This window comes from Alligator mississippiensis, chromosome 7 (genome assembly GCF_030867095.1).
Source record: "Alligator mississippiensis isolate rAllMis1 chromosome 7, rAllMis1, whole genome shotgun sequence".
NCBI classification, from domain to species: Eukaryota; Metazoa; Chordata; order Crocodylia; family Alligatoridae; genus Alligator; species Alligator mississippiensis.
This window is the reverse complement of record NC_081830.1, coordinates 27,287,659-27,304,610: the sequence shown is the minus strand read 5'-3', so window position 1 is coordinate 27,304,610 and position 16,952 is coordinate 27,287,659. Positions and strand designations below refer to the sequence as shown.

Here is a 16,952-nt window from a genome sequence, read left to right as displayed (position 1 = left end):
TGTATTCTTTGCAGCAAGTGCCTCAGGCCTGTGTGAGGAGGGGAAAGTGCTACTACACTTTAGACAAAAACCAGTGGTAATAGTGATCTGGTCAGAGAAGTGAATTGGTTCCCTTCAGGTTGTAAGCCGCCTGGATATTGGAGATCCCGCTTCCTGGGTGACAGGACGTGCCACTTCCCCTCTCCATCTTAAACTTTGTCATAGTCCAGGCATTTGGAGAATTTGGATCCACATCTAAAGGGCCTCCCAAGTTCGCCCTTCTCTTCACCATTTCTGATAGCTGGTTTAGGTGTCCTACTCAGTGTCTGGCTCTTGTGAGTCCTACCCACTGTTAAATCCTTTTCCCCTTTACCCACCCAAGTGGCCTCTGCATGCATAACTGCTATTTTACCACTATTCATGCTCTCCTACTCTGTGTACAGTGTGAATGTGTTCTTGCCAACACAAGTACTGGGCATACAGAGTAGGCTGATCTCTGGCTCAGTGGGTCTATGGCTCTGCACACACATAACTGAACATAAGCCTCGGGGCCAGGAGCTGAGCAGGGAGCCAGGCACACCTGGAACCTCTCAACCATCAGGAAAGGTTTAATGCTAGGTACAGTTTCACTTATGCTTTACCATGGTATATCCCTATGCCTTTTAATGCCTACCCATCCTGAGCAAAGGGTACAGTGTATGTTCATCAGCTTTGTGGGTGTTCATGTGAATGATCCCAAAAGCTGGCAGAAAAGGACAATTTTCTTGCCATTTTCCAGTTGGTCTAATAAAAGGTATCATTTTGGGAAAAGATGTCTAATTTTTTTGTGTGTCTTATATATTGCAAATGCATCTGAGAGGGGTGCCAGTGGCACCACAGGTCCTGAACCACTCAGAAGTGGGAAGGACGGCTACCAGCAGAAGATTTGTGGTGTGAATTAGAAAATACTGGGGAGGTGAACCTCAAGCTGGGGTCTGGGATCTAAGCGTCCTGAGAGAGTGGATGTTGGGTGGAGGGCCAAAATGCAGTGGGTGAAAGCCCAGGGGCCTCAGACCAGACAAGGACCTAAGACCTGTATCAAAACCCCTCTTCCCCTTAGGGATTGCCTCCTTTTTCAATTATAAGACCAAAGGTTGGTAAGTGAGACAAGAGGGTGGGACCCTTTGAGGCCAGAGGGGGCAAACAAGCTAAGGTCCAGTGACTGCAAGGAGGTGTATTTGCTGCCCCAGCATCACATCTCTTACATCTTGTCAAGGACTTTTCATACATATTCCATGAAACAGTTATTAAATAGGATATATCATTCATTTTTGAATCAGTCTCTGATGTAGTGCTGTTGATTCCTGTGTTACAGCACTCCATCTTCTCCTATATCCTCTGCCTAGGACTGACTCCCTCTCTCTGTTCTTCACACTGCCTCCTAGCTCCCAGCTCCCCACTCTGTCTTTTACCTCATTCTCCTTCAGATTCCTTCCCTGGGAGCCTTTCACTTCCTGCGATGAACCACTTATCTACCTCAGCTGCCTCAGTCCTCTGAGTGGACCTGTGATTAGGTTTGACTACCTGCAGTGCATGCAAGTCTGCTCATTCCACCAGCCCCATGTATAGTCTGCTGCAAGCCCATGAGCCTGCTGCTCATCCTCCTCACCAAGAGGGGAACCCTATTCCATATCTTTCTGCCCCTTTCCCTTAGGAGAAGAAACCTATCTTTAAATTTGCTGTTACGCCCTCTAGTCCTGTTCTCTGCAACTTGTGAGCTTTGGTTTAGCTTGATTGCCTCCAGACCACAGCTATCACATCCTATCACATCCCTGGCTCTAGATGGACAATGTCTCTACATCTGGACCCCTTGGCCCTAGGCCTCTGCCCAGGGTTTCCACCTCCAAGCCACAGCTATCAGCTGCATGGCTCTAGCTGCTCATTTTTCCTAGCGCTGGGCACTCTGGCCCTGGCTTTTGCCCCTCTTGGTCTTTGGTTTTGTGATATTGGCTCCATGCCAGAGCTCTCACCTTCCTAGCTCTAGCTGCTGAACTCCTCTAATCCTTGTTTCCTTGGCCCTGGCTTTGCCTCTCTCAGGCTTACTTTTGGTTCAGCTCATAAGTGATATGGCATCTTCTCCATCTCTACAGTCCCACTCAAACCACCACTTATACGATTTACTTCAAATTAGAAAACAAACATTGAATCTTGATACAAACACAGCACTTGCATATACACAATATAAAACTACTAGCTGCCATAAACCAATTAAGCGCACTGGCTAACTTTAAGAAACTCAATCATCCCCACTCAGAGTTCAAACACCCCCACCAAGGAATCCATAAGTTCCTGGATGGGAACCCCTGTCTATCTACAGGGGTGCCCATCAGGGTCTATGGCTCTCTCCAGAGAAGTACTCACATATTGCCTTTCTCTATACTGCCGGTCTTGGGATGCCCACACCCTGCAGCCTGGCCAATAAAGGCATTGTTTCCCTGACCTGGGTATCCCATCCCTTCTTCTCTTTAGGACCACCTCCCACCTGTACCCACCATTAGAAAAGTATTTTTGGCTTCCCCATAAATCAGCCCTTGCTCTTTGTTCCCCTCTGTGGAGGATAGGGGCCAGTTCAGTACTAAGACTATGTCCCCCCCAAAATTCCCTTGACCCTGGGGGGTCCATATTATTGTTTAGTACTCTTCATAAAGAGTGGTCCCATGGTCCATTTTTACTGCCATGAGTCAACCACAGAGCATCTATCGATTTAATGTTGCCACCATGAATACGGCATCCTGGAGTGGACACAACTGACCCCATACAATGGCTTTTCCCAGCCTTGTTCTGCCAGATGGTCGCATAACAAACATTTTTTTTGGAATCTAGAGCACCCATCTAATCCTCCTCCAGATGACCTAGGACTTGAGATTCTTCCGAAACACAGTGGACCTCAAGGGATCAGGCCTCTAGTCTGGTTCAACCATGGCCCAGATATTAGCATCTTTCTTCCTGACTGTGGCTGATGTTGTTGTTGTTCTCTCATTTAACTTATAGTTCTTGGTGGGATTGCCATCTGTCTTCTCCAACATTGGCTTCTGCTGGAGTCACCAGTGTGTATAGTAGCCAGCAGGATCATATCTACATGCCCTGGCTTCACTGCATTCTTGCCTGCTGAGATAAATTCTCTCCTTGGTTTTGGGATCTTCCTGTATTTTATCTCTTCTTAGGTTGTAGTGCTGTCCCTCCAAAACTCTTTCCACAAACTGTGCACTCTTAGCAGTGGCTTCAGGCAGCTTTATCTCTAAGACAGTGAGATTCAACTCCTGTCTTAACTCCTACTGCCTTTCCTTCAGTTTGTTCTCTGCTTCTAAGATCTACCCTCAAGAACAGTGTGGATTTCTCCCTCTGCAACTCTCTCACAAAGGCTTGCTTGATGTCTCAGTCTTTCTCCAGAAGCTACAGCTGGGATGTCACAACTTCCATCTCTGCCTCTTTCCTCTGTTGGCATTGTTGCAGCTGCTGCAAAGTCACATCTCTCTCCTAATGGGTCCTTTCCTGCTCTTGTTTCAGCAGCCAGATGGTCCTCTAGTTCCTTTATTTTGGCCTTCTTTTCACCCCCCAAATCAACTGTGGTCACTTTCTCCCAGGGTACTCACAGCCTCTCTTCCCACTCTTGACTTTTTCTGATTCCATCAAGATCAGCTGTGTGAGCTCCTTCTCTTTTTTTTTTTTCCCCACTCTGTTTTCAACAGTCAACAAGCTTCTGACCTGACCTCCTTGCTTTTGTTTTCTTTGCTCCCTGCCATTAACTGTCTGCCTGCTCATGACTTTGGTGTTCCTCCTCCAACTGGCACTGGAGACATTGTGCACCCTTGAACAGCTCATCAGAAAACAGATCACATTGTAGCTTGACTAGGTCATTGGGGTTTACTCTAATTTCCATTCCCCATTAAATGTCTTCCACTTGCAAGAACAGGGCGGATAGATTCTCTTATTCCCTGAACAGGGCTCCAGCTTCCATAAGGAGGGGTGGGGGTGAGGGGGTTGCGGTGAGAGATACCTCACTGTTGGTATACATTACAGACCACCAAACCAGTGGGAGGAACTCAATCTACAGTTCACCCAAGAACTGGCAGAGGCTGCACAAGCACAGGACCTGGTCGTTATGGGTGACTTCAATTATCCAGGTATCTCTTGGGAGGAAAGCTCAGCCAAGTCATATCAGTCGTGTTCCTTATTGACCTGCATTGAAGAGCTTTTCCTGACTCAGGAGATGCACAAGCCAGCTAGAGATAATGTATTTTAGACATGGTCCTGGCCAAGCGGGACAACCTGGGAACCAACTTAAAAATAGAAGGTAGCCTGGGTGACAGTGACCATGAAATCATCATGTTCACTGTCTTTTACAAGGCAGACAAATTAGATAGCAGAACTGAAGTTTTGGACTTCAAAAATGCACATTTCAAACAACTCAGGTCACTAGTAGGGAAAGGGCTGCTGGACCAGGGGCCGAAGGTGAGAGGAGTGCATGAAGAATAGTCAGTTCTTAAAGGCACAATCCTCAAAGCACAAAAGAAATCCATCCCCATGCAGAGGAAAGGTACCAAAAGGGCTGGGAAGCCCTCTTGGCTAAGCAGGGATACCATAGTCCTTTTAAGAAAAAAGAAAGAGACATACAAGAAATGGAAGCTTGGGGCATGCCCCAAGGACAATTATACATCAATGGTCCACACTTGTAGGAAACAGATTCAAAAGGCTAAAGTGGCAACTGGACTAAAATTAGTGTCAGGAAGCAAGGACAACAAGAAGTCCTTCTTTAGGTACGTAGGGAACAGGAAGAAAACAAATGGGATTGTGGGGCCACTGCTCAACAATTCAGGACAGCTGTTTACTGGCACTTAGGAGAAAACTGAATTTTGAATGATTACTTTGCTTTGGTCTTTCACCAGGCCAAGGGCACGCATACCAGAGTGGGTACAGAACAAGCAGAATAGGAATGACTGCCTTTCTACTATTACCGTAGAAATGGTATGTGATCATTTGAAAAAAAAAATAGACATATATAAATCAACAGGACCAGATGAACTTCATCCGAGGGTGCTGAAGGAGCTGGCTGAAGTCATTAGGCAGAGCAAGCAGGGAGCAAACACCAGCACACATTGCTCGCAACATCTTTATTAAAAATGGAGATAGCTTTGGGTGACCTCGCTCACAGGCACACAGCTTGTGAATATGGGGAGTGGCCTTGAACAATAGTTTTTTCCACGTTTTATACACTTTGGTTCATGCTCATTACCATTTATTCCATCGTCGCTCCTCCTTTGTTCCACCCATATCTCCTCCCATTTCAATCTCCACCTCTATTCACTGTTTTCTTCATTAGCATGTAATTGCCTATGCATTTTACTCATTTACATGCCTTTTTGCTATGAGCGCATGTCCAAGGCCATGAACTTACTTCTTCAGTCAATGGGCGGACTTTGACCAAACCCTGGAAGTTTCTTCACTAATCACCATTCACACTTTTGCATATGTTCATCTCGAATTCTGTTACCAATTACGTATTATCTTTCACATTCCGATCTGTTTTTTTGTCCCATGTTCTACCATCTCCACATTCCTTAGGCCGCTGCATCTTATCTCATTCTTTACTGTAGCTGGTTCACATCACACAGACTTACTTGCTGCTTTTTCCAGAAAATACTTGACACAATTAAGATGCTTACTTAGCATAAGCACTCATACGCAAAATCAGCTTTACCTTATAACAATAGTGGTTTACATCCTGTTCCCCATTCTCCTGCAGTATGATTGAGCAGGACAACAGGGAATGTTTCTTCCAAACCTGAGAGTCTGCATTTCATTTTTCCTTTTCCTTCCCCTGAACTGTTTTCGCAGGCCTAACTTTATCTGCCCACTTTCTCAGCTTCTAATGTCATGTTGAATCCTCATCTCTTTTCCAAGACACTTTTCCCAGCCCTGTCTCTTAGGGTTTGATCCAATCTTCACACAACCCCACAGGATAATCCTCTCCATGCTTGTAAGCCCTCTACTTTACCCAGCTGCAGTCATGTTAGGACCACTGGGATTCGAACTCGATGATGCCAAACCAGCAGGCAGAGGTAAACTCCTCAACAGCGCAACGAGGGAGCTGGTCAGACACTAACTTCTGCCCAGGAGTTTAATATAACTCATTAAATTAGCACCAATGGGCCATTCAGTGTTGTGTACTTCCCATTGTTTACTCCTCATCTCACTCCAGTCTCCTTCCTAATTCCTCAGCATTTGTTATGTTTGACCCAACCCATCTGCAGGGAAGTTTGTACTGTCTGGAAGCCACCACAGAATTCACCTGAGCTGTTTCCCTGGTGTCTCCTTCCTTCTTTCAAAACCAAGGCACTTAGCTTTTTCATGAGAAGTGATTTCCTCATGGGCAGTGGGGGCATCATTTTCACAATAAACTCCTTTTGTAATTCTGGGACAAATGAACCCTTGAGGCACCCATTATCTATTTTACCCTTGAAGCACATGGATTTTATGTAAGGCATGCAAGTTCAAACATTTTACACAGGTTGCAAACCTAGAAAACCATCAATGCAAAGGTTAAAGCAATACAGGAGACAGGTGAGTGGTCCTCCTCCCTCCAGCTTTATGCATCTTAATCTTGAAACCAAGATGAAGGTGAGATATAAAACTTGACTTATTAACCTTTTTTTCAGAGATGCAAGTAGGTTGAACTAACACTGCCTTACTTAGCTCAGAAGTGAAATAGAATTTGTGGCTTAGTGAATAAATGTATGGCTGCTTACAGACTTCCTAAGGATGGTACGGAGGACTTCTGATCTTCTTGACTTTTAGAAGGAAGTATTGGTTACTGTCTTTGAGTGCACATATGTAATTAACCTGAGGTAACTTTTCAACTGTAAAACAGCATTGAGGATTTTGCAAGCCCTCTATGGCTTCAGGAGGTTTACGGAATCGCATGACACATGCCACTAGGCAAACTTCCTAATCTACCTCCCCAGCTCACCTCATAGCCTCATCAGACCCTGTCATTTGGCTAACAGCTTGTTTTTTCACTGAGGTGAGTAACAACAGGCCCCATCCCATGTTTGGTGCACCAAAAGTTGGGTAGTCTTATTAAAATGTTGCTTCTGATTCTCTTTTCTGGTTTGGAGAGTCTCTGGGGTGAATCTACCTACAAGATTCAGATATTCCTGAAGTTAGAGAACATACTGTATTATATTTTGGTGTCTCAGGCTTTCTGTCCTTCCGACCCTAGCATCTATAAATCTATGAAAAACTCTGTTAAAGAACATTTAAAATTCTGAGTTCACCTGGTCCATTTTAATTTGTTATGGAAGCCACACAAATGATGATATTGTCAATAGTATACAGTGCATTGCACCTCTATGGGGATGGTTGAGGCTTAGGACTGATGCTGGGCATAGAGATGATACATAGAAATAGAACCTAAAACAGTAAGTTAGCCACTGGAGGTAATTGTCTTCATGGCTACATCAGCTAATAGCATGTCACCTATTGCGGACACACAGCTTGACTTAAATTCCCAGTTCGAGTAGCCTGATATGGCTTAAATAAGCATGGACCTTTAACACTGAAGTCTGTTAACCACAGAGAAAGATTTTCAGTGGAAAAGTTGGTCATGAGTTGATGTATTGATAATAAAGACAGAATGACTTTCTCTAAAAACATACTTTAGTCATATGGTGAATTGGGGTCAACACATGGGTTATGGACTGGCACCTAACTTCCTGTGACCCATAAATGTTATACCCATGTCTGAAAGGTCTGGTCTTAAACCCTAAAGATTAAATCCAAAAGAGGACTCATTTGCCACAGTGTTCCTACAGTGCATGAAATTCCATGCCCAGAAGAAGGCACTTGGATCCATCAACAAGGAGAAGGGTACCTAATAGCAATATCACAATGGCTGTCATATTAAAGGAGGAGTCATAATATCTAGAAACCTCAGAAAAGTTTACCAAAGATTGAACCCCAACATTCTCAAAGGGAAGCAATCAGTCATGTTTAGTTTGAAATAAGACTGAAATCAGGGTAGAGTTAGACCTTATAGACTGAATCAGAGATCATAATTCAAGTAATGTGACCATACTTAACATATCCAGCTTGTAGAAGGTTCCTTGTTCCACAATCGTGTGTTCAACTGCGTTATAAAAATATTATTGTTTAGGAACCACACCAAATGGTACCTTCCATAATATGGGATTCACAGCTGTGATCCCATCCTAGAACTAGGTCGACCATTTTTCATGCAAATCCATGGAGCAAGTGATGGTGATCTTCATGCCATACTAACAGTTTAGAAGTTACAGCCCTCATCTTCGAATGAGGAGGAGGAGGAGAGGAGGTATCCCCTCAGAAAGAAAACAAAACACTTATTTTCTGTTGAACTTGGAGCAGGGGCCCAAAACATATTACAACCCTAAGTGTTGAGGGACCTAGCCAGTAGACTATGGTGTACATTGGAGTGAACCTTTATCTATCTCTGTTTGCATATGCTTGTGCAGCATACTAGACTGATTTCAACAAATCTGTTTTCTCAAGTCAGTGCTCCAATCTCAAGACTCACTGTCACTCCCTAGAACAAAAACTGGAAAAGAAAAGGCGACTTGTTTCATATACTCTGTGCTATAGTTACTTCAGCAGTATTTATGCTTTTCATACATCTCTGCTCCTACAATGACTCTAAAAAAGTTTGGATTGAGGATACCCATGACAGTACATACACTGTTCCTGTTAAGGGAGAACTTAATTATTGATAGACTAAATGTCCATGCCAAACAGTTACATGACATCAGAATCTTTTAAAAAACACATTTTCCATTACCAAATAACATTATTTCCAAATTTTGAAATACATTTACATGCCTTTTATTTTCCTCAGTAAGTTCCTAAGAGCTGCCTTTACTTCCATGTTTCTCAGGCTGTAGATGATAGGATTTAACATGGGAGTTAAGATACTGTACTGGATAGAGAAGATTCTGTCAAAAACTACTGAAGAGGCTGAACTGGGTCTCAGATATCTGGCAAAACCAGCCCCATAATAAAAAACAACAACAGTAAGGTGGGAGCTGCAGGTAGAAAAGGCTTTATCTCTACCCTCAGTGGAGCGTATCCTGAGGACGGTTGAGATGATGAGGAAGTAAGAGATGAGGGTGATGGAGAATGAGGTTAAACATACAATCATACCTAAAATGAGGAATGTCATCTTACTGATGAAGGTCTCTGTGCAGGACACTTCTAGTAGAGACGGGAGCTCACAACTGAAATTATCAAGTTCATTGGGCCCACAGAAATGTAAATGTAACACAGGAGCAGTGTTTGTCAGCGAATAAAATATGCTGACCAGCCATGCACCACCCACTAGTCTAATACAGACTTGTTTATTCATGGTCCTCCTATAATGCAGTGGGTCACAGATGGCAGCATATCGATCATAGGCCATTGCTGATAGGATAAAAATGTCTGCACAGGACACCAGAAGAATTTAGCTCAACTGGGCAATGCATCCATGGAGAGAAATATTTTTTTTCTCTGCCAGGAAATTCTGCAGTATCTTTGGGACAGTGATTGAAGAGTAGCAGATGTCCAGGAAGGATAAATGGAATAGGAAAGTATACATCACGATGTGAAGGTGAGCATCAGACCTTACTACCACCATGATCACCCCATTCCCCACCACAGTTACTAGGTATATAAGTAGAAACACCACAAACAGGAAAGGCTGGAGCTCTGGGTCACTGGAAACACCTGATAGAACAAAATAGCCGATAGTTGTATGGTTCCCCATGGCCACTTGTTCACCAAACCCTGGACCTAAAATAAAAAATGAATAAATAAATAAATAAATAAATAAAACCATTACCATTGTAGCAGCGTGCTACCCCCAGAGGCATTCAATAATGCCTGGAGGCACCACAAAGTCCCTCTTTACTTTGAAGGGAAGTCTGTTCCCAGAAGAAAAGTAACTCTCTTGCCATGACTTGTTACTTTGCATTGTTAAAACAGCGGCTGCCCCAGGGCTTCCCAGATCTGGTCTTGGCTCTCAAACACTTGGAGGTAATGGCCTCCTGCCTGATGGGCTATTTTGCAAAACTCCAACCTCCCCTTATGGTGCCCCATTCCTCACAGGTGTGATCTGCATCTTCTGCTCACTAAGTCCTTGGGCTATAACAGAGAAAACTAATAGGGGCATTTAGCCTGCTTACCCCTGGCTCCATATCCCTGGGTCACTCTGCCTGGTGCTCTGACTTGCAGAGTTACTTCACAGTTTCTTCAAGCCTTCAGGAGTCCACCCTGTGCCACAGCCTGGGCTGGCTCCCTGGCTAGCTCAGCCCAGGGTTTTTATGGCTCTGGCCTGAGCTCTCACTCAGTCATGTGACTGCCCCAGTCAGCTGACCGGCCTGCAGGGCTATCCTTTAATACCTGCTCTGCGGGCAGGCTGTGCTCTGAAGGCTTTGGTCTTAAAGGGGCTACTCTGCTTCCTAGTATTAGGGCTAGGTTCCCCATTACAACCATGAACAAAGTGGACTTTTCTTTTTATGGGTAAGGATATAGCTATATTGAGGATATAGCAATACATATCCTATATTGTCATTCTGACTAAACATCCAAGTTTATAAATATCTGGACTTTTGTGTAGGAGACTATCACTAATGAAAAAAAAAACCACAACGCTTTTTTAAATCTTCAGGTTTATTCTTGCCTTTGGTATGTTTCTAAAATAAACTATGTTTGGTATTATTTCTATCAAATAATTTACATGTCCTTTCTAATGATGACAGGATAAAGAGTTTAAGGAGATTACATGTATTCTCTTTCAGATAATTATGTAACCAGAGGGGGATAATGGAGGGAAAGTGAAGGTATGTGAGAAAGGAAGGCTGTTCCAATTTTTTTATTTAAATATTTTTAGTTTATACTTGGGAGCCAGATCCAATGTGTCACTTAAAAAACAAAAACAGAAGTGTCTGTTGAACGACCTAGTTTCCCCTTGGATTATATCAAGAAGTCTTATTAAAGTCTCTGGAGGACAAGTGACTGCCAAATTCTGGTTCTGAGAATCAATTTCCATTTCATCTTGTCTTATCTAACATGTTCACATGTCAAAATGTAGTTACAAAAGTGACTATTTGAAATTCCTGTTGCAGGCACATGACAACCGCCCAGAAAGGCCCTGCACTTCAGAGCTGTTGCCAACAGTGTAATTAAAGAAAAAAATGACATCAAGAAAACTGTTTTATACTAGAGGAAGAAGTTCTTCCACCTAGTAACTGAATAGTTCAATCATTAGGACAGTGGTCTAGGGATGGAGACATCTATTTCTTGTCCCTCAACCTTGTCCCTAGCCTTCCCTGTATGGAGGATTTGAACCAAGCTGCCTTATTCAGAATTTTATCCACTGGGCAGCCAACAAGGAATAATATGTGGTGCCAGAACTGGAATGAGCCAAAAAGGGGGTAGATTAATAAGATGGACACAGCTCCAAAAGAGAGAGGGCCCTAGGTTTCTGCTCCTATTCCTGTCACCCAGTGGGGAAAAGCTGAGGAATGGAGAGCACATTCTTAGTAGCAGACATTTGACTCTGAAATGCTTTTCTCTGACTGATCTGACAGAGATTATTAACCTTCCCTGCTTGCCTTTCCGGTCTGTCTTCTTCTTCTCTCTCTCTTTTTTTTTTTTTTTTTTTTTTTTTTTTTTTAGAGAGTGTGAATGTTGGTCCATTTTACTCTATTGGCTCCTGTATTTTTGAAGCCTGAAATACTAAAATGTGCTGGACTACGTAAGCCATATCCATTGTATTTAGGCTTCGGTGCTTTTCATGGCCCAAACACAATCATATCTTTTATTTGACATAGTGTATAGTCTGGAGAGATTTTGAAGACTGTTTTGGGCAGTGTGCTGGACCTTCCAAAAAGATGTCCTTAGAGAAGGAAAATTTCATTCCTTGACTAGCAGATAAATTAGTCTTCAGATTAGCAGATAAATTAATCTCATAGCATACACCAAGAGGAAAAATTGAAGATCAGAGTTTTCATGTAAGAATAATAGAAAATAATAACTATGAGGAAGTCCAGGGCATGACTGTTTTTGTGGAGTGGAGGAATATGGGGAATCATTTCACATACCCTACACTGTGTAACTGCATGGAAAGGCAAAAATCCTCTCAATAGCACCTCATCCCTTTTTGGCCTACCATAAAAACAAAGTTATTAAGACATGGGGGATGAGATGGAAAGAGTGAAATTCCTGTGACTGCATATACAATATGCTTTCAAAATTAATATGACACATTACTTACAAATAAAATAAGAACAACTCACCTAATAGGGGAAGCAAGATATCAGGTAGTATGAGATGTTAACAGCCTCTACTTTGTTCTTGTTTCCAGTGAGAGAAAGAAAGACAGGAGAAAGAGAGAGCATACATCTATTCAAAATCTAAATTATTTAAAATGGGGCAGCTGATTTTTCCTTTCCTGAACAAGAGAATTTATGCTTTGTGGCTAGATGTCCAGAGCAGAAATGAATCTGAAGTACTTAGATCAACTGCATACCAGTGTCACAACCCAAAGTTGTGATTTTGTGTTTTGTGTGTGCTTCAGCACTGCTAAATTATTTTCCCGCTAAATTGCAGCTTCTTTGCACGGTGGAGTTTTCTGCTGCAGAAGAGAACCCCGGTGCAACGGAGAATTCCTGCCAACTTGTAGCTTTCTTTGCAGGGTGCATTTCTTTTTGCATCTAAGAAATGCTCGGTGCAAACAGTTCCTGCCATTTGTATTGAAATTCGAGCCACATTATTGGTTCACATTAAATTATGCATACGTGGCGTCTAGCGATTGGCTTGCTAGCCGTATAAAGAGCTTGGGTGGTTTCCGCCCAAGTCCGAGTTAGAGAGAGAGAGAAAAACCTTCGCCTTGCGTGAAGATCTCTAAGCGCTGCGGATCCTTACGGACCCAACGCATTTCTTAAAAGGCAACAGGGGCCTGATCAGCCTCTGGCCTCTCCCCGTCGCCGATAGATTCCTAGACATATCCCTCCCTGCGCGCAAAAGAGACGGACCCACGGAGCTTCAACAACTCCGTAGGAGATCGAGCTTGTCGTAGTCCTCAAATGAGGATTTAAGCGGAGCTGTGCCTGGAAAACTGGCCAGCCTACACCACGACCATCTTTGGTGTAAGTAAATTATCTTTAAATCAACTACTACATGTCCGTGAGTAATTCTAGCTCACCACCGGTTTTCTCCGACCCCGCGTGCCCGCGTGCGCAAAACCGGGCCGCGGATCGCTCCTGGCCCGCACAACCAGCAGCTGGATTTTTTTTTTTCTGATGCCCGGATGACCAATTAGTTCATAAGCAAGAATGTTTGGTCCCTTGGGACCTAGTCTTGAGATCATTCCTTATCCTCTATAGAAATTAAATTACAATAACAGGAACTGTTTGAAATAGGTGTGGTTCTAAAACTATCACATAGCCCAGCTCCGCCAATGAGAAAAGAACTGTCCTAGCATCTCAAGGGAAATTCCAGCTTTGATACTTCCTCTTCTTTTAACATGTTTGGACTGGAAATATGCATGTGGTATGGCATCACACAGTGATGTGATGAGACATTCAATGCCTGCTCCCTGCATGTTACCTCCTGGACCAAAGTGCGGTGCTACAGATACCAACACTGGCCTTAAAATGGAAGAGTTGTGATTCCAGTCATTTTGATATCTTTAGAATGATTGCATTCATAGATTCATAGATGTCTGGGTCAGAAGGGACCTCAATGGATCATCAAGTCCAAACCCTGCCCATGTCAGGAAGAAGTGCTAGGCTCATGTGACCCCAGCCAGATGCTTTCCCAGTAACTTCTTGAAGACTTCCAAAGTAGGGGAAAGCACCACTTCCCTTGGAAGCCCATTCCAGATTCTGGCAACCCTAACCATGAAGAAGTTCTTTCTGATATCCAACCTAAATCTATTCTCTATCAGCTTGTGGCCATTGTTCCTGGTTATTCAAAGGGGTGCTCTGGTAAACAGAGAATCTCCTATTCCCTGCTGCCCCTCCCCCCACTCCCTGGTGTATTTTTATTCTTCCACAAGATCCCCCCTCAGCCTTCTCCTGCTCAGGTTGAAAAGGACCAGGTCCCTCACCTTTTCCTCTTAGGGCCTTCCCTCCAGGCCTCTAATAATAGGAGTGGCCCTCATCTGGACCCTCTCAAGGTTGTCCACATCCCTCTTGAATTGCACCTCAGCCACAAACCACCAGACTAAACTGCAACATATAAACTAAGCACTTGGGCTATAACAAGGAAAAATAACAGGGGCATTTAGCCTGCTTAACCCTGGCTCCACATCCCTGGGTCACTCTGCCTGGTGCTCTGACTTGCAGAGCTACTTCACAGTTTCTTGGAGCCTTCAGGAGTCCACCCTGTGCCACAGCCTGGGCTGGCTCCCTGGCTAACTCAGCCTAGGGTTTCATGTGACAGCCCCAGTCAGCTGACCGGCCTGCAGGGCTATCTTTTAATCCCTGCTCTTCTGGCAAGCTGTGCTCTGAAGCCTCTGGTCTTAAAGAGGCCACTCTGCTTCCTAGTAACATGGCTAAGGTTCCCCATTACAACCATGAACAAAGTGGACTTTTGTTTTTATGGGTAAGGATAGAGCTATACTGAGAACTATGTTATTCTGTCTAAACATCCAAGTTTCTATATATCTACCAATGAAAAATTGATTTTTGAGGAGACTATCACTACTGAAACAAAAATCATATTTTTCAAATCTTCAGGTTTATTCCTGTCTTCAGTATGTTTCTTAAGTTTATTCGTATTAAATAACATACATCTGCTTCCTGACGATAACAGGATAAAGAGTTTAAGGAGATTACATGTATTCTCATTCAAATAATTATGTAACCAGAAGGGGATAATGGAGGGAGAGTGAAGGTATGTGAGAAAGGAAGGTTGTTCAATTTATTTATTTATTTATTTTTCATTTATACTTGGAGGCCAGATGCAATGTGTCACTAAAAGAACAAATTCAAAATAATAATGATGCTGACTGTGCTGACAGGATCTTAACATGGTACACTTGGAGTATTTCACAGGGCACATCTTCATAATAACCCATAGCTATTTCAATAGAAAATTCTAGTCACAGATAGAGATTAATTGTCCAGTAGTTCCTTAATATGATCACTGCAAATGAAAGGAGTGTTTGCATCTGGCATAGTTAAACAGTATTAAAAAATTCTCAGGTCAGTTGTTTGCAAACTCTTTTTATACTGATATAACCTCTACTCACGCATGTTTCCTGACAGAGCTGTCTCTTGAAGGGCTTAGTTTCCCCTTGGATTATATCAAGAAGTCTTATTAAAGCCTCTGGAGGACAAGTCATTGCCAAATTCTGGTTCTGAGAATCAATTTCCATTTCATCTCATCTTATCTAAGACACTTACATGTCAAAATGTAGTTGCAAAAGTGACTATTTAAAATTCCTTTTGCAGGCAAGTTAGAAGTGCCCAGATAGGCCTAGCACTTCAGAGCTGTTGCCAATGGTGTAATTAAAGAAAAACTGACATCAGGAAAACTAATACTAGAGGAAGAAGTTCTTCCGCCTAGTAACCCAATAGTTAAATCACTAGGACAATGGTCTAGGGGTGGAGACATCTATTTCTTGTCCCTCACCCTTGTCTCTAGTCTTCCCTGTAGGGAGGATTTGAACCAAGCTTCCTTATCCAGAATCTTATCCACTGGGCAGCCAACAAGGAGTAATACGTGGTGCCAGGACTGGAGTAAGCCAGATAGGGGGTGGATTAATGAGATGGATACAGCTCCAAAAGAGAGGGGGCCCTAGGTTTCTGCTCCTATTCCTGTCACCCAGTGGGGCAAAAGGAGAGGCATAGAGAGCACATTCTTAGTAACAGACATACGACTCTGAAATGCTTTTCTCTGACTGATCTGACAGAGACTACAAAACTTCCCTGCTTGCCTTTCCTGTATGTCTTTTTTTTTTTTTTTTTTGAAGAGTGTGAATGCTGGTTTTTTGTCATAGCTTTTATTTGACCTAGTGTATAGTCTGGAAAGCTTTTGGAGAATGTTTTGGGCATCAGGTGGTCTGAGGAAAGGCTCTTGTTGCTAGTCCCACAGCTCTCCCAATGATATAGTCCATTCAATTAAAGAGATAACAAAAGAAGTCTTGGTTCGCAGACGTTTCCTGGACCATCACAACTAAAACATCCTCCAATCCTAATACATGATCCTCCTGAACCATAGAGGTCCTTATTTCTACACTAAACGAAGGTCTGTCTCTACCACTGCTGGTTACCACAAAGGGCTCTATTTTACACAGAAGGAGTCTAAAACAGTGATGCATATCAGAGTGGAGAGGAAGCATTTTAACATCCTAGAAACTGACAGAGCCTGGATATAGGAGAAACAGTGGAACTGCCAGGAAACAGAATTTAGGAAATCTAGTGGGTGATATGAAAAAAATATAATTGTGTAGTGCAGTAAAGAAGGGATATGCTAGACCTTCCAAAAAGTTGTCATCAGAGGAGGAAAATTTCATTCCTTGGCTAACAGATAAATTAAAATCATAACATACACAAAGAGGCGAAATTAAAGAACAGAGTTTTCATGTAAAACTAATAGAAAAAAAAAATAACTATGAGGAATTCCAGGGCATGACCATTTTCTTTGAGTGGAGGAATATGGGGCATTATTTCACACACCCTACGCTGTGTAACCACAGGAAAAGGCAAAAATCCTCATAATACCACCTCATCCCTTTTTGGCCCACCATAAAAAACAGTTTTTAAGACACGGCATGAGACTGGAAACAGTGAACTCCCTGTGACTGCATTTACAATATGTTTTCAAAATTAATATTACAGATTACTTACCAATAAAATAAGAGCAACTCACCTAATAGGGGAAGCAAGATTTCAGGTAGAACAGCTTCTACTTTGTTC

At 42.9% G+C, this 16,952-nt stretch overlaps 1 protein-coding gene across 1 annotated transcript; it reads right to left on the bottom strand.

Annotated features, from left to right (window-relative positions):
* Window positions 1-8,844: 8,844 nt before the first annotated feature.
* LOC106738937 (olfactory receptor 5AN6-like) lies at window positions 8,845-10,305 on the bottom strand. The gene is made up of 2 exons (XM_014597740.2): window positions 10,209-10,305; window positions 8,845-9,816 (listed from the first exon to the last, which is right to left on the bottom strand). Exon 2 carries the CDS (start codon window positions 9,443-9,445, stop codon window positions 8,861-8,863), a length of 585 nt encoding a protein of 194 aa, XP_014453226.2. The 5' UTR covers window positions 9,446-9,816; window positions 10,209-10,305; the 3' UTR covers window positions 8,845-8,860.
* Between the last annotated feature and the right edge of the window lie 6,647 nt (window positions 10,306-16,952).

Coding starts and splice junctions, on each gene's coding strand:
- LOC106738937 (XM_014597740.2), bottom strand. CDS start 9,445: ATGGCCTATGATCGATATGCTGCCATCTGTGACCCACTGCATTATAGG.